A 20,546-nucleotide genomic window follows, 5' to 3' on the forward strand; every position below is an offset into this window, starting at 1 on the left:
AGCAAATCTCTCCAAACCCCAGGCACCCTTTTTTTATAGATATATTTTGTTTATATATTTATTCGTATAAGTAAACCGTAAAATCATAAAAGTTAATATATTTATATACGTAAACCGACCGTGTGACCTCTGCTGTGTTTAGCTCCGATCTGTTGTTCCTCTGCTTATCACTAGGGGTGCGCAGGTTTCCTTGGCTGACGCAAAAACTGTGCGACAAACCAGGCAGCTTCGCCATAGCATGGACCACATGACCTTTTGATACAAACATTTAATTGTATAACCTGAAATGGATTTTTAAGAGGATAAAGTCTAATATATAACAACCACGCTTCTTGCGCATTCACAATGCTTCGTATATCTGTAATGGCGTGTAGTAGAGGCGTCGCTAAAAGGGTAAGCACTGATCTATTTCATTTGACTGACACTCACTGTCATGTTTGATTCTGAATGCTGGACGTGTCTTTGTAGTTCATGTCATCAATGTCTGGAGAGAGTTCGTTACCTTCAAATTTACGGCTTCCCTCAAACCTCGTGGATCCCTCAAGAACAAGTAAGTGAACACGTTTTAGAACGACGCTCATTGAATGTCAAATCAAACGCTAATTGCTGTGATTATTATTCGATAAACACAAAATTACGAGTCCCTCTCATGGTTGTGTCTGTTTATTTTTATTATAATGTTATCACTGTCTAAAGCGACCTGCGGTGAGTTCAGATAGAGGAGGGCTTCTTCCTCAAGGAGCTGTCAGGTTGGGCTCTGGACATTTGGGGTTGAACCATGTGTAAGGTCCTTGATAAATATTCAGGAATATGTTATGGTGTGTGTGTGTGTGTTTAAGCAATCTTGTATATGAGTATAACCTAGACAAAAATAATATGAAATAAAATTGTTTGAAACTACAACATTAGAAACATTAGCATCACTCTCACAGATGCTCATCAATTTGCACACTAAAAGGTTTGATTTCAAAATAAAACTGTCCAAATCCATCCACTTTTAAAGCATGGTTCTGTTTTAATGTATTTGTTAAAAAGTTGAACCCACTTGTCTATCTAGAACGCCCCCCACCGCCAGCAGACTCCTCCCTGCCCATCATCAGAACATGTGACTCGTCTGTCCCGACCCACCTGAGCCCGCTCCTTACCTGGGTGGAGTCCCTGGCAGCCCAGCAGGGAGACCCCGTGGGCCTAGCCCAGCTGCACCCAGACGTGTTCGCCGTGCCATCCAGGTACAGCTCACACCCTAAGCACTGATTGGTCCGATCATTTTCTATCACTGATCTGCAGGAAAAAACAGGAAGGGACCTCACCAGGCTGTGGTGGTTGTGGGAACACACACAGCTTTTTGACTGCTGGCCTGTCAAACACTCCTTCAAGATGGATTTACTAATATTGTCTTCCCAAAGAAAACCGTGGCATACATATTTGAAAGAGTGAACTAACTGTAGCTCTTACCTTTTTGTAATCTTCACAACTCTTCCGTTCAGGCGTAGTTAGCCCATCCTATCAAAGAACAGTTTGACTTTTAATGTAAGACAAAATGAGAAGATCAAAATTTTTGGAGTTAACATAACTTTTTTTCAAAACATAGTATATTGTGCTTAAATCATTTTGTTTTTGCTGTTGAGGATAACATGAAAGTAAATCCTGAAGTCTACTTCAGGTACATTCTCTTCGCTGAGCAGCAGATCAGCTCTAACGTCTCCTCTCTCCTGCAGGCTGGACATCCTCCACCAGGTGGAGGTGTGGCAGAGGAGCTACAAGAGAATAGTAAGCACTTAAACGTAACACACCCACAGTATTCTTCCATTTTAAAATGTAACACGCTCAGTTATTAACCAGATGAACAGCGCATTATGTCAATGGTGAGCAGGCAGAGGTTGGTTTTCTTGGAGGTAGACTCAAACCTTTTGAGTATCCTACACCCTAACCACTGCTAGACCATCCAAAGTGTAGGATTTATAAAATGCTTTAATAGTTAAAAGTTCCTAAAGTAAAACAAGTGAAGGTCCACTAGATGTTGAACTTCTGTCCCCTAGAGTTACGCCAACACCAAGGTGAGGTCAGAGGTCAGGGGCGGTGGGAGGAAACCATGGCGACAGAAGGGCAGCGGGCGCGCTCGTGTTGGCAGCATCCGATCGCCGTTGTGGAGAGGAGGTGAGTTGACACGGCAACCAGTCTCCTCCACTAGTGGTGTAAGAGTTGTAGAAACTTGCTGGAATGTTGTCTTCAGTAGATGTTGAAGGACACCTATTTTATGATGAGGGGTTTGTCATTACAAACCAATTAAAATAATCCACCCGCTATGGAGAGTGTCCATCCCGTGGTATGATGGGTAGATCAACTCTCAGATCAGCTCCCTGTGGACTTGGTCTATCCATCCTACATTGGAGGAAACGCCCACAAGTAGATCCATTTTCAAATGGCTTGTGGTGGCTAAGGATCTGCACACCTGTCAGGCCCTTGGCTCTCAGCATCATGTCAGGTGAAAAGTGGTCAAATAGTCAGGTGCTGCTTGCACTATGAGCCAACATCAGGCCAGTGAGCCATAAGACCACATAACACACTTTCAACATAACATTGTTCTTGAGATTGTAGGCTCAAATGCAGGTCTTTTTTGTGATATATCTAAGCAATATATATTTTGTTGTTGATAAATTCCTAGTGTTCAGTGACTGCCTGTTCTTTACTAATTATAAACGGGAATGGAACGATATTGCAGGTTTAACCCACCAGAGATTCAACTCTGCTACATATGTGAGCTGTTTGTTTGGGCCATGTGAGATGTTCCTGTATTGTTCCTCTCCCAGGGGGTGTGTCCCATGGCCCTCGGGGACCCACCAGCTACTACTACATGCTGCCCATGAAGGTGCGTGTGATGGGCCTCAAGGTGGCGCTGAGCTCCAAGCTGGCTCAGGTAAGGAGCTAGCTAGTAGCATGACTCTAGTGTGGGTAAAGCAGTGATTCAGGGATGTATTCTGGGACAAGTGTTTATCAGCCCACTCTAGTGTGTAGTAGTAAGGGCATTCTGAGGTTCTAGGTTCAAGCCCTACAGGACACTAAGGTAGGTCAGATCTGGCACAGATCAGTTCACCTTTCCGATAGCAGCTCTAAACAGTTGTTGGTGCAGTGATTGAATCATATGTTGCTACCCCAGTATTTATGCTATGTTCCCATTGTTCCCAGCCTCACTCCAAAATGTCTGCTTAATGTGAACTGGACTACAGAGCAGTGGTAGTAATTTAGCTCTGCTCACGGTGTGATGCCCCCTACAGGACTACCTCTACGTGGTGGAGTCTCTGGACCTACCCACACCAGACCCCCTGTACATCCTGGACCTTCTCAGACAGAGACACTGGGGACAGTCGCTGCTCATCGTTGACGCGTGAGTACCAGACTTCCACGTCCTAATCTTTCAGCAGATCCAACCAGGGGTTTAACATCATAGTTGAATTTTTCAAACAGTGAATCAGATACATTATAGAGCAGGTAGGGGGAATATTGGGGCATCTCCCTCTAGGATTCAGATGTGGGCTCAAATCCAGAACCTCCAATGAGTTAAAACACCCAAAAGACTGAACTATCCGACCACTACATTCCATTATGGGGTGGAGTAAAAAGCTTGTCTCAGGTTGTCTGATGGCAGACAATCTCAAATCTGGCTGAGGGGGAGCGTTCAACTTTCTTTCCCTCCTATTTGTTCTGAACAATCATTTTGCGGCAAGCAGGGATAAATAAGCACATAATCAACAAACGCTCGATCAGAAGTCCTGCTATACCATGGTAGGACTGCTTGATCCTAGATGAATGCGCTTTTCTGTCCTCCCAGATGTGACGAGCTTCCAGAAAACCTTCTGCAGGCCACCGCCAACCTCAAGACGGTCAACGTCATCCCAGCCATCGGTACGTTTCACCCTAGTTCTACACTGGCACGTGTATGCAAGGTAACACTTTGTGCAACGTGTTTACATGACTTGTCTCCTCAGGGCTGAACGTGCACAGCATGCTGAAACACGAGGCCGTGGTTCTGACGCTGGCCGCCGTGCGCTTCCTGGAGAGCAAGCTGCTGTGGCACGACGAGCGCTACACCCCCCTGTACCCCTTTAAGATGCCCTACTCAGACCTCCCTTGACCCGCCAACATGTTCAATTAAACAATCCAGTGTCAGTCATGTCTTTAATACATTTGTGTGAATAAATAAACCATGTGCTTATAAAAACAGTATAAAAGGTGGGTGTGTTTTTAAAAGCGGTAGTTTTGTTTGGGCGGAAGCAGTCCGTTGGCGAGGTCGTTCCTGACCTCCCAGCGCAGAGCCGAGCGTTTCTTGTCCGTGGGAACGATGTAGGAGTTGGGTACGTAGGCCCGCCGTGGCCGCGCCTAACAGAGGAGGACGCGTTCAGATGAACATTTCAGGACTTAACTACCAAGAACAGGTTGCCTTCATCAAAATGAAACCTATTTTACCACCTGGTGTGAGGCTGGTCATAAAGCATTTCCATCTATCCACTGGGGAGTGTCTGCCCAGATGAATGATGGACTGACCGCACCCATCTTTCATCTGGATGGATTTCACCGGTGAATAGATGTTCAAAAGGGCTCAGCCTCAAATAACTAAGGGGCCTGTAAAACTACAAATCCCAGAGTAATTTGAGTCATACTCACTGGTGGAGCTTGGTAGGCCAGCTGCTCCTGAGAACAGAAGAATTATGTTAACATCTCTCCATGTTGGAGCAGAGGAGAAATATAACAAGCCTTATTTTCCACGTAACTACATTTAAATTCATTAAATATCCACAGAAATATTTGTTTGAACCACCAGGCACTGGTGTCTAGACCTCTAGGAACTACTTAAAGACATGAAGACATGAATACTACATAGTATTTCAACATTATTTAGTAGGACTGGTACCCTGATCTCCCAGCGGAGCGCTTTCCGGTCCTTCTCCCCTGGAACCTTGAACAAGTCCCACTCCTGTTTGTACTGAAGATACCTGAAGTAGCATGGAGAACCACACTAGTTAATATACCTACAGTAGAACCATGGAGAACCACACTAGAGTTAATATACCTGCAGTAGAACCACACTATAGTTAATATACCTGCAGTTGAACCACACTAAAGTTAATATACCTGCAGTAGAACCACACTAGAGTTAATATACCTACAGTAGAACCATTGAGAACCACACTAGAGTTAATATACCTGCAGTAGAACCACACTATAGTTAATATACCTGCAGTTGAACCACACTAAAGTTAATATACCTGCAGTAGAACCACACTAAAGTTAATATACCTGCAGTAGAACCACACTATAGTTAATATACCTGCAGTTGAACCACACTAAAGTTAATATACCTGCAGTAGAACCACACTAGAGTTAATATACCTACAGTAGAACCATTGAGAACCACACTAGAGTTAATATACCTGCAGTAGAACCACACTATAGTTAATATACCTGCAGTTGAACCACACTAAAGTTAATATACCTGCAGTAGAACCACACTAAAGTTAATATACCTGCAGTAGAACCACACTAGAGTTAATATACCTGCAGTAGGACCATGGAGAACCACACTAGAGTTAAAGTTTTTTCATATTATGAAAACAACACTTTTCCTGGGATTTGGGATGTTGTTTTGGGTCCCACACGCATACAAACTTTGAAAAAAGTCTGTACATGATTTTTTGAGTGACATGCATTTCTGAAAGTACCCCGCCTACAGTTACCAAACGAGCGAGTCAGTTTCGGCGCCCCCTCCTACGTAGGAAGGGGACACACTAGACTATTACCTCCCACTTCCCTACTCCCCTCCAATCAGAGCATAGCTACGATTTTGTGGACCAGTGGACGACCAGCTCTGACGGGGGGAAGTCGGCGGCAGCACAATCCCTTTCTCTGCCGGACTGACGCCGAGCTCCCCCCGCCGGAGCTTCGGCGGCGGTCCGGAGGAGGAGACATGGAGGAGAAAGGGATTGTACTCCCGGAGCTGAGTTACCCCCGCCGTCGAAGCTTCGGTGGCAGCTTTCCAGGGTCGTCAGAGCCCGAGTAGTGTCACAGTGCTTAAATTTGCATACGCGATCTGATTGGATAACGGATCCGTCGCTGCCGAAAAAGTTTAACATTTTTCAACTTTTTGACGGAGCCGACGGATCCAACGGAACGGACGGATCGGCAATGCATTGCACATCCGTCCCCATTCAAAGTCAATGGGGATCCGTCAACGGACGGATGCAGTGGGCACGAGGCGTACACCGAATTCTGCGACCCACCGAAAAGTGTGACCCCAGGGGGCGCTGTTGCACATTTTCTGCAACGTGCACGTTTGCATTAAACAAAAACATAAGATCTCCCCCCAGCGGTGGGTCTTTCTTTTCTTGATACTAACATTAATTCTAAACAGCGTTTTACACAGCAGCCTATAGTAGGAAATGCTCAAAGGTAAATCAGCACAATTTAACACTGACTGTAGTTTTTTATGGGTAAAGAAGCAACGGTGAAGGACCGTACTAAACGCCCTATCATTGTATGGGTCTGTAAAATGCTAATCAAATCAAAACAAATGTATTTATTAAACACCTTTAATAAAAAGGTCATTGGTTGGGGGGAGATCTTATGTTTTATTTATGTTTTTGTGATGCATGTCTAAGCTTCAAACTCGTGCATACTGCAAAGAATATGCAACAGCGCCCCCTAGGGTCACACTTTTCGGTGGGTCGCAGAATTCGGTGTAACACCGGCAGCTCCGGCAGTGTACTCCGGGAGCTGAACGGCCGCCGAAGCTGGCAGGTTCGGCAGGGGGGAGCTCGGCGGCAATCCGGCAGCTCAGCTCTTGGAGTACAATCCCTTTCTCCTCCATGTCGCGGTTCATGGACTTCAGAGAGTCAAGGCCAAAGTTCCTTTCCTCCAATTCTTCTCAACCATGGCCGAGATATCCCCCACTACGTCTAAGTCTTTACTTGTTGTGGAAGTACCAGAGGCGTCAGACGCAGTCTTTAGGATTCATAATATCATCCGAGGCGCACATAGCTTTTGGCCGTAATATTAGATATAATATTATATAAATACCCATATATAATATTATAGATAGAGCTCCAGGAGTCCAACAGCTTCAAAAACATGTTTTCTGGAACTCAAATACTATGTTGACTTGTCGGGAAAACACCATAATATGTCTCCTTTAATAAATCTGCAGTAGAACGACACTAGAATCAATAAACAGACATAACTGCAGTAGTACCATGGAGAACCAGTGAAGGAAGAGGCATTACAGTAAAGGTGGGGGCGTTACCTGGTCAAAGGGTCCATCTTCTTCAGGTTCCTGGTGTGAGGGTGTCCCAGCACCGGGCGGATGACTGATCAATGAGAATGATTGATCACATTAATTCTGTGAAATCTATGTTGATGTATGCATCTTGCTCTGTGTGTCACTTACAAGACTTGGGTCTGGGTTTCAGCGCCCTCTCTGTCTGCATTCGGACCTGAGCAAGGAGACGGAAAAGCATTCTGATTATACTTAGAATCATAAAAGACTCCAACATAAGGCAAAAATAATAAGAAAATATCAAGCGAAGACTTTTGCTAAAAATAACAATGGAAATGAAATCTGAATAACAGATACATTTCAGATAAATAAAGATGACCAACTAAAGCTGAACTAACAAAGAACTAGAACATTTTAAGATTTTGTTCGGAAAAGTATTCAAGATTTTGGCAGATAGTCCAAGCTGAGTAAGATGCATTAAACCAAGATGATAACACATGAGATGAAGGTAGCTGAACTAAAGGTATAGCTGCTTTGTCTCGAGTCCGGCCAGATCGTTATGGTTACCCACCATGTCTCTGACAAACGACTCGAAGGCGGTGAGCGAGAGGCCGGACGAGCTGCGCCCGTCGCTCTGGCTGGTGATGTCATCACTCTGGCCGGTGACGTCCTCGTTCTCCGTCTCCTCGTCGCCATGGCGATGGGCCGATGCGGTAGCCACCCGCAGACCTCCGAGCCCCTCCTCTAGACTGCTGACATCTAAGGGGTTCAGAGGTCACCATGAGCTCAGCAGCATGAGACTCCTTCAGTTCTTACACATCTCATCCTCCCCACAATACTGTCTCACACCCAGAAGAGATGTGAGTGGGTGATAAAGGTCATCAGAACACAGCATGGAGGGTCCATCGTGGACAGCTCTATCTAAAGACCCTCATGGTTTATAACGGATTCACCAGTTAAATATAGACATTAAAATATGTCTCCAAGTTATTTAAACGTCGACCTCCATGTCTATTGAACTCCGTCAGGGCACCTCCTGTTCAGTTGACCTCATCATCATCATCATGTCTTAAGCAGGAAATGAGACCAGATCACCTCAGAACAGTCAGCAGCAGGGCCCAGGACTAGACCACAACTGTCTAAATTATAATTTTTGTGGTCAAACTCTGCCGTCCATAACATTCAAAATAATGATTCCTCCGTGGTCGACCCAGGAGGGCTGGCGTGTACCCGGGTCTCTGGGTCCCAGGCTATCCCACAAGGCTCCAGCACAGCCAGGCTCCAGGTGGGAGTCGATGAAGCGGATCTCCGTGTTGCTACAGAACGCCCCTAGCTCCTGCTCCTGCTCCTGCTCCGGCTCCTGCTCCGTCTGCTGGCCCCGTCTGTCTGTCCAGCGCTCCTCTAGCGCAGACCCACTGCGGTGCTCGTCTCCCTCTGACCTCCAGGGGAACCGTTCACCAACGCCAGCCGGCGGGGGAGGAGGATCCTCGTGTTGATCGGCTGAGGACTTCCTGTCTGGCGCAGGACACTTCCTGTCTTCTTCTCCTCTCCACTCCTCTTCTTCGAGGCCAGGTTGGCTGCGATGCCCCATCCCGGACAGGGCCTCACTTGGGTCCGGTGAGCGTGGCATGGGCCGGGGGGACTGGAGGTGAGGTGGGGGGGAGGGGTCACCGCAGTAGAAGCGGTAGAGGTCTTCCTCGTCGCTCTCGTCTCCTGCAAGGGTTTCCCCGTCGAACTCAGCGATGGTGCCGGCCTCCGTGTCCTTACTGGCCGAGTCCGGTCGGTACGTCCCGTACCCGGATGTCAGGTGACTCGGGGCGGGGCTGCCGCGGTTCTCACCAGCCAGCCCTTTGTCACAGTCATCTTCACACTCAATAACACTGTCACTCACACCGCCATCGTCAGCTTCATCACCGTCAAGGCCATTGTCTTCATCGTCCCCGCCACCACAGTCATCATCAACACTGCCATCATCATCATCAGCTCGACTGTCTTCATCACCACTGCCAACATCTTTATCCCCACCGTCATCTTCCTCATCACTACCACTATCTTCATCATCACTGCCATCTTCATAACCTTCCACATCAATTTCATCAGCAACACTATCTTCATCCTCACTGCCATCTTCATCGTCACCATCCTCTTCATCCACGCTCCCATGTGAAGAGTCTACGGTGTGGCCCCTGCTCTCCCATTGGCCGGCGGGTGGAGGGTCGGCTGATGTCACCCCCGGGTTCAATGGAGCGCTCACAGAGCCTGGTGCCGCTGCCGAGCCTTCCTCACGACCCGCCCGCTCCACGACCTCTTGCTCCTCCTCTCCGTCGGACCAGAAGGAGGAGGAGTGGAGAGAGGAGCGGTCGTTCCCGCTGCTCTCCTCGTCAGCGCCGGGACACAGCTTGTACATTGCGGCCCAGGCAGAGAAAGAGAGAGTAGCTGGTCTGAGCAGGAGCTGTCCAGATGGCTCTGGAGAGGGCATCTAAGAGGATTAAGCCAATGAGCCGGCAGGTCAGAGAGACGGCTCCATCTGCTGGTGGCGGCTGGGAGCTGCACCCATGAGCGCCACCAGAGTTTGTTGTCCTTCTAGCCTTGTGGACTCTTAGCAACCCTCTAATTAGATGTCCTGGGAGCTGCAACCACTGGTGCCACAGAGTAAGAAAGAGCACCAGGCGCGTTTGGGAGGAGTTCTTCCGCAGTGAAGAGGAGGATGCAAAGCACTACAAATAAATTTGAGCCCCATTGTAAGACTATTGATTATATGTCCCGGGGTTCAGAATGCTAATTTGATTTGTGAAAGAAAGTGGGTATTTTACCTGAATCTTCGCTGTGAACAGATTCGTTGCAAACAAAGAATTGTCCATTGTGCTTCCTATGGAAAGACAAGACATTTTACACGGTTAGCGACACGACAGATTGACGTTTTTAAGAGCTAGGACTACCATGTGTTCAAACATCAGGAGCAACCTCCCTTCCCTAATGTCATGATGTGTGTATTATTACCTCAGGACCTTCCTGGTGATGAAGGGTTTCCCCTGGCCCCCTCCCTCTGGGCTGGATGCCTGGCTCATTGGATGAGACAGGCGGTCTGAGCCGGGGTCTGAAGGCCCCAGCGATTCATGTGTCCCAGGCTCCGGCAGTACGTGGAGCCTGTGGGGGGCCTCAGAGGGCCGCAGGGTCCTGGGGGCCACCGTGTAGCGAGCATAGGAGTCCTGGTGCTCCGGCTCTTGGTTCAGACGCCAGGAGGAGAGCACCTGTGCAGGAATATCACAACTATTAGGCTTCTGGTCTCCTGTACCCTAACAGCCAGCACCCCTTAGGAGACACCAAAATAGGGGTCTTCCTTTGAACTAGTCCTAGATACTTGATACAAACGTTTATTAGTGTATCTCCACAAATGTTTCATTTACTATGAAACTAATTATGGGTCTTTCAGTAGATTAAAGGGACATTCATACTCAGGATTGAAATCCCAGAAGTGAATCAACCGAAGAGCCTTGGTTATATACTTAATGAAAGGCGTCTTCGTACCTCTCTGTTGTAGTCCCCGGTTCCAGCGTTGAGGATAGATCCTTCGCCCCAGCTGGGGAAGCACTGAGGCCCTGGCAAAAGAACAAGTCAGTCCAAGTGTGAATCAGGTGCTCATTCCTCCATTGCATCACTATGCCATATCCTAATAAACAATGCTAACAACCATCTGCCTCATCCTCCGATCAACCACCTGATCTTAACAGCTGTAGGACGTAACACAACAGTCAATCACAAACACAGCAGCTCAGAGTCTTCCCCTGTGTTGGTCAACATGGGGGTAGCGCTGTTATGCACTACACTGAGAAGAGAATGATGGTAAACGCTAACAGCACAACAATGTACATTTACATTTAGGGCATTAAGCAGACGCTTTTATCCAAAGCGACTAACAATAATAACATTTGTCAGAAGAAAGAGAAACAACATTGTGGGCTCATATGGACATTGACACATACACACAAGTTACAAGATACGCCAGTAAGTAAAACTCCAAAAGTAATCCCTTTCCTTACCAGTCTCCTTAATGTACGCTGGTGGGCTGGTTGTGGTGTGATTCGCCCCCAGCTGAGACCGGTTGCTGAAGTTGAGCTCCCTGGAGGATTCCAGGATCTTTAACTTCTTCTGTTGGATCAGCTCGTCCAGGTCTAACGTAAAGAATAATTAGGTGTTGAACCACTATGGTATGTAATACCAACACATATGAACATGAATATGTCACCTATCACTCTTTGTGATAGGTGACACTTTGAGGTGAGGGGGCCGGATGATGCACACCTCGTTTGAATTCCCTCAGTCTGTGTTGAGGAATATTTCTGTATCCCAGGACCGCCAACTGTTCCTGAATCTCATCCTCAGAAAAGTCCAGGCTATCCATCCTACACACACAAATATATAAACATAAATTACACACACTGACACAAATATATATATATACATATATACACACAGTCACGACACATCTAGATATATTCACACACATATTTATTTATTACACACAAATATATATATTACACAGTCAACGACACACTATTATTCACACGCACACACATATATGTATATGTATTACATACACTGACACACACACATATTACACAAACACACCACACACACACACATATAATATAATAATATCACACACACACACACCACATATACATGGTGTGTGTGTATGTGTATGTGTGTGTGTGTATCTATCTATATCTTTATATATTGTGTGTGTGTGTGTGTGTGTGTGTGTGTGTGTGTGTGTGTGTGTGCACAGACAGATAGATAGATAGATAGATAGATAGATAGATAGATAGATAGATAGATAGATAGATAGATAGATAGATAGATAGATTTACACACACACACACACACTTATGCATACACACACAGACATACACACAACTAAGTTGGTTTAGTTAAAGTGAAGTTTTCCTACCTGTACACAAACCGCGAGTGTTTCAAAATAGTTAAAAGTCCGTGGTCGCCATGCTAGGTAGCTAGGACAACAACAACCGTTAAAAGGCTTTCAAACAACGCCCTGCTTTCCTTTCTTCTTCTTGATGACGCCACGATCTGGACAGCGGGAAACAGCGCCACGTCAAAACAGGCAGGCGTATCCGTGAATTAAAAGTTATAATACTATAATATTCCATAAAACTAAACAAATAGCCTAAATGATTTACAAAAATCGAAACGTATTCAAAAGTTAATATGAAGGTTGTAATTACTATTCATGAAACGATAATGAATATTTTTTTGGATTGAATTTGTCTAGTCTCCCAGTAAATTGGTTAATTTGATTTAATAACTTTGAGTTTTACCCCCTCTGAAATCATTCCGAAATCCCACAAATCCCACCTTCTGTGGAGAAAATGTCCTTCCCTTTTGGGCACCTAAATGCCCCCCTCCAATCACTGCTCGACCCTGGCAGCTCATTAATAAACATGAGCTCCCTGCAGAACGCCGTACCTTCCCAGTAACCATTGGGGTCCAGTCCGGGAATACTGACAGGTGATCCGCGAGTCCCCGGTATTCTGCTATAAGGAACTTTTGAGGTCTCCTTCGCCGTTGGGAAGACCATGGCTCGCCTGGGGATGTATCAGAAGTCGTTGTTGGTGATTTTGTTAGAAATTGCCTTAATTTGCTCCGCTCAGGTAAGTGATAGGTTTAGTTGTTCTTTCCCAATGTGGTTTTATTCCCCATCTAACTCTGTTATCCTAGCATGATATACTTTTCATGATATAAATTAGACATTTTGACTTGATATTGATATTTCGACTAGATTGATTTAATAGCTACGTTTTCAGTAGGCTTTATTAATCACAGCAATGTGCCGTAATTTAAACTAACAAAGTATAATTTGTTTCAAATGTTCAAATTAGTCTCCCCAAATATGATGCATTGAATCTGTGCCAAACTTTAGTGTAAAGATGTATGTGTGATTAATGAGTATGGTCCTTCACTCTGGACATGTGGTGCCAATCAAACACACACGTCTTATATGCCCGATTGGCTCTCAGGAGCATTCCGATACACTCTACTGTAGTTATTATTATATATCACCGAGTAGTGTGACAATTTTACTGTTTTTCTTTCTCCAAGCGGTCAATAAAATATTCGGACTCCAGATAAAATAAGTTCTGAAAACATTTAAAGTGAAACATTTGTTGTTTGTCTATGTTATTACAGAGGGGCCCAGTGGGCCCAAGAGGAGCCCCCGGGCCTCCTGGAGTAGCTGGGGTGCCTGGAGTGGACGGGATTGATGTAAGCCATATATAGCCTTTAGTTTACTTTCATGATCAGTTATTTTTTCATCATATGTGCATGGTGTGGTGAATGGTCTTCAGACTTGAGGTGGATGGGTTGGATGTGCATGTGGATATGGATGGGGTGTGGATGGGACAGATGGATGTCCGTCCACCCGTCACCTCCTACATCCCTGGAAGCAATAATAGTTTTAAAGGAATAGTCTTTTTTAAGGGTTATGTGGTGTTGTACAGCGTTGGCCTGTAAAGCCCTTTGATACTGAGGCTGTGATTCAGAGTGACACTGAAACAGATTGAGGAGGAGCCATGCCATGTTAATGGAGAACATCAAGCCCAGTGAGAGAAGGGTAGAAGATCTAATGGAGTTTTTGTTTGAACCTTTGTCTCCAGGGCGAAAGAGGAGTGGACAACAATGTCGTCGGCGGACCTGTGAGTGTCCTTATACATGTCACATAATAAACATGAAGAACTACAGTTAACCTCAATGAAGAACTACAGTTCATAAACATGTAGAACTGCAATTAATTTGCATGAAGAACTACAGTTAACCTCCATGAAGAACTACAGTTCATAAACATGTAGAACTGCAATAATGTGCATGAAGAACTACAGTTAACCTCCATGAAGAACTACGGTTCATAAACATGTAGAACTGCAATTAATGTGCATGAAGAACTACAGTTAACCTCCATGAAGAACTACAGTTCATAAACATGTAGAACTGCAATTAATCAGCATGAAGTTAACCTTAATTACAGTTAACCTCCATGCTGAGTTTTGAATGGGTGACTTGGTTGCAGGGCCCTGATGGGGACAACGGCTCAGATGGTACTCCTGGAACTCCAGGTCTTCCAGGCGCTGATGTAAGTTGAACATCTGGAGTGATATGAAAAATAAAATCTCAGAGATGGTCAACTTTAAATACTGAGCGGATGCTTCTAGAACCTTACCTAGCCTGGTCAGACATGAAAGGACTGTGTCTATTTTTGAATCAAGTAAATTGGAGTGCTGAAGCAGATAATGTACATTTGAAAATGTCTTAAACTGCGTTTATGCAGGTTGGGGGAGGGGGTTTATCAGTCTGTATGTGGGAGCTAGTCTACCTTGTGGAGTAACAGGGGAGGAACGATAGATATTAAATTATATTCTAAGATATTCACTCTATACAGAGCCAGCCTGCTTGTCTTGGCCACGGAGCAGACGCTCCACAGGACTCTTTTGAGGAGAGTAAGAAAGAGAGACCAGTGAGTGCATCAGGCTCGCTGTGTGAGCGAGGGTCGGTACCTCAAATAGCTCCCCCATGAACACAGAGCTCTTTTTGTGTAACCTTGGGAAAGGGTGGGGGAGTTAAGTGGCCCACAAAATGGCGGACAGGAAGGGGCTGTGTGCTGGCGGAGGCGTCGCTGAAGACCCTCAGTGTGCTGGGCCGACTGTGGGGATGGGGGCTGGGAGGGAGGCAAGACCAAGCTGAAACGTGAGAGGACGGCACCAGACTAACAGCATGTGTCTCAGACAAGACTTGTAGAGTGGACCCCTGCACAAAGACCCATTGTGGTAGTAGACATTGTATGTGAAGCACCTGAGCCTGATTGTTTCAGGGTTAAGACCTAAAAATAAACAGATGATTTAATACAAAATACTTGGATATTTGAATCAGAAAACAACTGAGTGAGTTTAGGTTTCATTAGGGAGCAGGTAGGGGGGAGGGGGAGGACTTCTTGCTCAGGGATGCCTACAGGTAGACCGGCACCTCTGTCAACCACATTGATGGGGACTGTGTTCTGATCTTTACAGAGTCAGGGTCCTTTTCTATCAAACAATCCATCAAGTTTTTTTGTTCACAGCTGATGCCTTGTGTGTATTACAGTACATTTAAACGTTGAAAAGGTTATATTTGAGGGTTGTAAAGAGAGCAGAAAGACCCGAAGAGCGCAAGATTATGAAACTAAATCGAGTGAATTACAGTCAAATAGTCAATAGCTCTTGAGTCTTACATACTGCACCTTCAATAGAATAATACATTGATTCTACAGGTGGACTGTGGCCATGAGGAATCAAACCTTTCTAAGAGATAAGATACAATGGCACTTTATTAGTGGTAGACAGGGATTTTGGGTGTCAATATATATATATAAATAAATTAACTTAATGCAGTAACATGTTTTACCGTTCTTCAGAGTGTCAGGGTCATTCTTGATTTCATGGGGTTAACAGGCGTCCTCTTCCTTCCCAGGGACCTGTAGGACCAAGCGGTGCTTCTGGACCCACTGGAAAGAAGGGACCCAAGGTATGTTATAACATACAACCAGTTATTGCTATGTTATAACATGCAACCAGTTATTACTATGTATTACATACAGCCAGTTATTAGTAGGTTATTACATACACCAGTTATAAGTATGTTATACCATACAACCAGTTATTACTATGTTATTATATACAGCCACTTATTAGTATGTTATTACATACAGCCAGTTAATAGTATGTTATTACATACAACCAGTTATTAGTTTGTTATTACATACAACCACTTATTAATGTTATTACATACAGCCAGTTATTGTGTTATTACATACAGCCATTTATTAGTATGTTATTACATACAACTGCTTATTATTATGTTATTACATTCAACCAGTTATTACTGTGTTATAACATACAACCAGTTATTACTATGTTATTAACCACAACCATTTATTAGTGTGTAATTACATACAGACAGTTACTACTATGTTATTGCATACAGTAATAACGTACTGTACTGTATAGATACTATTACATACACTAATACACTACTTTATTACATATTGTACATTATGACATTCAGTTATAACATACTATGTTACATACAGTATGTCATTATATACGTTATTACAGTGTGTCTGTGCAAGTGTGTAAATTATATCTTTGTTGATGCGGTTACCAGGGTGAAGCTGGAGCTCGAGGACCAATCGGGGAGATGGTAGGACATCATAAATCATCCCATAATAATAATAATCATCATTTTTTCAATGCCCAATATGCTTTGACTTTCCTGGGCATTCTCATGGCCCGCAGCATAAGTGTTTAATTCTGCAGAGTAAATGCTAGCGACCAATAGAGACGCAAAACAAACATTTTGTCACTTTAGCATCCTGAGGTCTGCTAACTCGTGTTTGTCTTCTCCACTCAGGGGGAAGGAGAGGACGGTCTTGACGTGAGTACTCTGGCGTAAAGTTCACTTTAGACCCTGTGCCCTATATACCTTAGTAACCATTTTATTTATATCAGGTATAGAAGGTGTACCCAGTATATTTATATAAGGTACAGAGGGTATACCCTGTATATTTATATAAGGTATAGAAGGTGTACCCAGTACATTTATAGAAGGTGTAGAAGGTGTAACCAGTATATCTAGCTATACAAGGGATATTGTGGGTACCCACAATATCCACAAGAGTATTAATATAAGGTATTGAGTGTAAGGATGAAAGTCTATGAAGGTGTCATTGGTACCATACTGTACCTATAATGTACTCATAATGTACTCACTGTATACACCATCAAGCCACTGCATTGGAGGGTTTCTGTTGTGTCTCAACCTCCGGCCTGATAGATTAACAGTTGAGGCTTGTGTTTCAGGGGCTCCCAGGAACCGACGGACTTCCAGGTGAACTGGGCAAGGTTGGACTTCCTGTAAGTCATCCAAACCACGCTGGTTCTTATGTTTTTGTTATAGTTTCCATACTTCCCATGCTCTCAGGCAGTTGGCTCATGCTCTTCATTGAAGCGTTAACGTCAAAACGCTCCAGAAGTAGTGTTGCGGTCCGGTTGTCTAAAGTGTATACTCTACTGTCTGTAGAGTCTGTAGTGTATACATTTTGTCATGGTGTCTGCATTGTCTGTAGTGTATGTATTTCCGCATGGTGTCTGTAGTGTATTCATGTAGTCATGGTGTCTGCAGTGTGTGTAGTGTATGCATGTAGTCATAATGTCTTTAGGGTCTGTAATGTATTTGTTTTGTAGATTGTGTTGTCCTAGGTGTCCTTAAGTGTTTAGAGTGTCTGTAGTGTCTGTAGTGTCTATATTGCCTCTAGTGTAGTGTCTGTAGTGTATGTCGTTTCTGTAGTGTCAATAGTGCCTCCGGTGTCTCTAGTGTATTCACGTTGCAGTCATGGTATCTGTAGTGTCTATAGTGTCTGTAGTTTCTGTAGTCTGTGTGCTGATGGCATTGTGACCTCCATCTCCTGGTCTTTTGCAGGGTGACTCTGGGAAGAGAGGGGCAGTGGGTCTGCCCGGTCCGGTCGGAACCAGGGTAAGTATCACATGACCTCCACATGACCACCTGGGTGGCCGGGAGGCTTGGATGGATGGATGAATGAGTGGTTTGATTGGTGGTGGGTTGGTGCATGCATGGTTGATTGATGGATGGATAGATAAATGGGTGGGCGGATGGATGGTGACTGGATGGATGGATGTCTGGTGACTGGATCGATGGATGGGTCGGTGGGTTAACTGGGGTACATTGATCTCCACCCCCAAACTTTGCTGTTTCCCAATGAAGGAACTCTGATTTCTGCTTATTTCCTCATAGGGTCCCCCAGGAGTTTATGGAGGTGAAGAGCTGGTAAGTTTCACCCTTATGTAAGGAAATGATACACAAATACCATATATGAATACATACACTATATTATTTCACACATTCCGCACCCTACTAAAGGTGAAAATATGTTGAAAACGTAATGCCCACAAGTTGTGCCCACTAAACCCTTCTTAACACATTTAGGAAGTACACATTACTGGATGTATTACCTCCAGACCTGTTCTGACCCCTAGATTCTGTTACCTGACCTTGGAATAAGAAGGTTAAGCTGGAGAATGATCCTGTGAGAAACCTACTGTAAAACTTGGACCTTACCTAGAAACGTACCTGTTTGAGCTTGAGAAGCAGTCCGTGAAGCGTTTCATAGCTCAGTCAGGGTTAAATGCATTAGCTGGAAACAAGGTTAGCCGTTTGCTATGCATGTTTTATCAGGTAATTGGGTGACACACCCTAGTGCGTGGGCTTTTCTGTGACCGACTGACCTCTTGTGTTTCAGTGCCCCAATGCCTGCCCTGCTGGCCTCAATGGACATTCAGGTCTCCCTGGAATGAAAGTGAGTAAAAACACACTCACAACCATATGTCCTGAAAGGCTCACACATGCAAGTTCATTCTGTATTTATGTTATGTCATTGTGTTTGTTGTTAATCTGTTTAAAGTTGCAATACATAACATTTTAACTAGTTTGTAGCGTAAATTGACCTGGACGAATCTGTAGTCAATAATGATTGATAGTTATTTCAATAATGTTTCAATAATGTGTTAATCATTTTCTGGCCAGCCCGTACCTCTTTAAGCTCACAAGAATATCATAATCGACCCTTCTAAACCCCTCCCACTCACACCATCCAGCCAGCCGAGCTACGCTAGTTAGAATCACACAGTTGCACCGCCAGTTAGAGTGGACAGAACAACGTTATTACGTTTTTGTAATTAAAAAATTCTCCCAACTACTAACTGGGAGGGATCTCACATAATGCGACTATAAGTTCTAAATGTTATAATTTGGAGGACTTGGATTCTGTTTCGGATTCTGCTTCTAGGGCCACAAAGGAGTCAAGGGAGAGTCTGGTGAGCCAGGAAAGCAAGGACACAAGGTAACCTCCTGTCTACTGTTCATCCCAAAGCGAGATGCTTTGCTAGTGGTATGTACCTCTTGGCGTCGGAAGACAATGCATCACGTTTGTGACATTTGTTTGTTCCTCCGAAGGGAGAGGAGGGCAATCAAGGAGCTTCAGGGGATGTCGGCACACAAGGACTACCGGTAAACTACCTCGCCGTTATCTCTGTCAACCTCACCAACATGTCATCTGTTCGGATTCACCAACGTATATTAACATGTTCATCTCCCTGTCCCCCCCTCTGATGAGTGGTTTCTAGGGCCCAGGAGGGAAGATAGGGATCACTGGAATAATGGGGTCCAAAGGGGATCAGGTGAGCAGAACACACGTTGTCCCGGGTTCCTGACTCCTGGGTCTCTTCACAGAGAGGAGACCCAGTCTAAGCCAGTAACCAACTTCACTGAAGGCAGCGATAAAGTCCTGACCCATGATAACAGGGGGGAACTGAATAAGTTGATGGTGAAAATGTTTGTCTGCTGTCTGTGTGGTTTTATGCAAGCTCCACAAAAGATGGATTTCTGTCACCGTTGATGGACAATAAAGTTATCCGAACCTGAACTGACTCAAATCCCACTTTTCCATGAAACAGGGCCCTCGTGGGAAGTTAGGGGATGGTGGTCCTCAGGGCATCCAAGGACACCATGTACGTGCCCATGTTTCTTTATTTTTTCATTGTTATAATTGCTTTGCGTCTTCATGGCTCAGCTGTGGCTTGTTTTTCTGTAGTGAATAACCCAGATGTCTGTGTTCCCAGGGCGATCCCGGGCAGAGGGGAGCCGTCGGCGAGATGGGTCCGAAGGGAAGCCAGGTGAGTAGTGACAAAAAAAACACTCAAACGGATCTGAATGCTTCTGGAAAGAGCCACAATAAAGGTGTCTGAAGACCTAGTTATTCACCTTTGATGAGACCAAAGGCAAAGCTCAAGCTCAACGATAACCCTGCTGGTCTTACTTCTTATGCACATTTATTTTTTGATATATGTCCTTTTCTAAATGTATTCTTTACTGTATGAAGTCAAGCCAAGTGTCATGTTGACTCTCTCCTGATGGCTGGACTGATCGCTTAGCTATGATAAGTTCATGAAGACACCGACTTTCCTGACAAGTTATCTTCTCTTTGTTTGTGTACAGGGGGCTGTAGGTCCGGGTGGAATCAGGGGCGTTCCGGGGCCAAAAGGAGAAGCTGTAAGTGGGTCTATCTCAGTGCATAGGAGCTAACACGCACTATGTCCACTTCCATCTGCTTTAACATACTCTGCTCCCCCTCATTACCAGGGCCTTCCGGGGCCTGATGGTC

General features: G+C 44.9%; 3 protein-coding genes across 3 annotated transcripts in view; 2 read left to right on the forward strand and 1 right to left on the reverse strand.

Annotated features, from left to right (window-relative positions):
- Positions 1–220: 220 nt before the first annotated feature.
- On the forward strand, positions 221–4,206 carry mrpl4 (mitochondrial ribosomal protein L4). The gene is made up of 9 exons (XM_079730606.1): positions 221–393; positions 469–550; positions 1,058–1,229; positions 1,719–1,770; positions 2,040–2,157; positions 2,811–2,917; positions 3,276–3,385; positions 3,830–3,903; positions 3,987–4,206. Exons 1-9 carry the CDS (start codon positions 346–348, stop codon positions 4,130–4,132), a joined length of 909 nt encoding a protein of 302 aa, XP_079586732.1. The 5' UTR covers positions 221–345; the 3' UTR covers positions 4,133–4,206.
- hyls1 (HYLS1 centriolar and ciliogenesis associated) lies at positions 4,170–12,336 on the reverse strand. Its single transcript, XM_079730605.1, has 12 exons — positions 12,219–12,336; positions 11,570–11,670; positions 11,308–11,439; positions 10,796–10,866; positions 10,268–10,518; positions 10,081–10,136; positions 7,839–8,026; positions 7,439–7,484; positions 7,295–7,358; positions 4,910–4,991; positions 4,663–4,689; positions 4,170–4,377 (listed from the first exon to the last, which is right to left on the reverse strand). Exons 2-12 carry the CDS (start codon positions 11,667–11,669, stop codon positions 4,243–4,245), a joined length of 1,152 nt encoding a protein of 383 aa, XP_079586731.1. The 5' UTR covers position 11,670; positions 12,219–12,336; the 3' UTR covers positions 4,170–4,242.
- Positions 12,337–12,793: 457 nt separating this feature from the next.
- Positions 12,794–20,546, forward strand: part of col9a1a (collagen, type IX, alpha 1a) — a 15,459-nt gene continuing 7,706 nt past the window's right edge. Inside the window, exons 1-18 of the mRNA XM_079731089.1 lie at positions 12,794–12,936; positions 13,472–13,546; positions 13,939–13,977; positions 14,349–14,411; positions 15,782–15,835; positions 16,475–16,510; positions 16,721–16,744; positions 17,170–17,223; positions 17,789–17,842; positions 18,122–18,154; positions 18,627–18,683; positions 19,173–19,226; positions 19,340–19,393; positions 19,510–19,563; positions 19,840–19,893; positions 20,005–20,058; positions 20,381–20,434; positions 20,525–20,546. The exon at positions 20,525–20,546 is cut by the window's right edge and continues 32 nt beyond it. Coding sequence (XP_079587215.1) covers positions 12,862–12,936; positions 13,472–13,546; positions 13,939–13,977; positions 14,349–14,411; positions 15,782–15,835; positions 16,475–16,510; positions 16,721–16,744; positions 17,170–17,223; positions 17,789–17,842; positions 18,122–18,154; positions 18,627–18,683; positions 19,173–19,226; positions 19,340–19,393; positions 19,510–19,563; positions 19,840–19,893; positions 20,005–20,058; positions 20,381–20,434; positions 20,525–20,546 — 910 coding nt within the window. The 5' untranslated portion in view covers positions 12,794–12,861. The remainder of the gene's footprint in view (positions 12,937–13,471; positions 13,547–13,938; positions 13,978–14,348; positions 14,412–15,781; positions 15,836–16,474; positions 16,511–16,720; positions 16,745–17,169; positions 17,224–17,788; positions 17,843–18,121; positions 18,155–18,626; positions 18,684–19,172; positions 19,227–19,339; positions 19,394–19,509; positions 19,564–19,839; positions 19,894–20,004; positions 20,059–20,380; positions 20,435–20,524) is intronic.

The sequence above is a fragment of the Pollachius pollachius genome, assembly GCF_949987615.1.
Source record: "Pollachius pollachius genome assembly, chromosome: 2".
Lineage (NCBI taxonomy): Eukaryota > Metazoa > Chordata > Actinopteri > Gadiformes > Gadidae > Pollachius > Pollachius pollachius.

Coding starts and splice junctions, on each gene's coding strand:
- mrpl4 (XM_079730606.1), top strand. CDS start 346: ATGCTTCGTATATCTGTAATGGCGTGTAGTAGAGGCGTCGCTAAAAGG. Junction 551..1,057: donor CGTGGATCCCTCAAGAACAA/GTAAGTGAACAC, acceptor TTGTCTATCTAG/AACGCCCCCCACCGCCAGCA. Junction 2,918..3,275: donor TGAGCTCCAAGCTGGCTCAG/GTAAGGAGCTAG, acceptor TGCCCCCTACAG/GACTACCTCTACGTGGTGGA.
- hyls1 (XM_079730605.1), bottom strand. CDS start 11,669: ATGGATAGCCTGGACTTTTCTGAGGATGAGATTCAGGAACAGTTGGCG. Junction 7,485..7,838: donor AGTCGTTTGTCAGAGACATG/GTGGGTAACCAT, acceptor CTCCTTGCTCAG/GTCCGAATGCAGACAGAGAG. Junction 7,359..7,438: donor GAAACCCAGACCCAAGTCTT/GTAAGTGACACA, acceptor CTCATTGATCAG/TCATCCGCCCGGTGCTGGGA.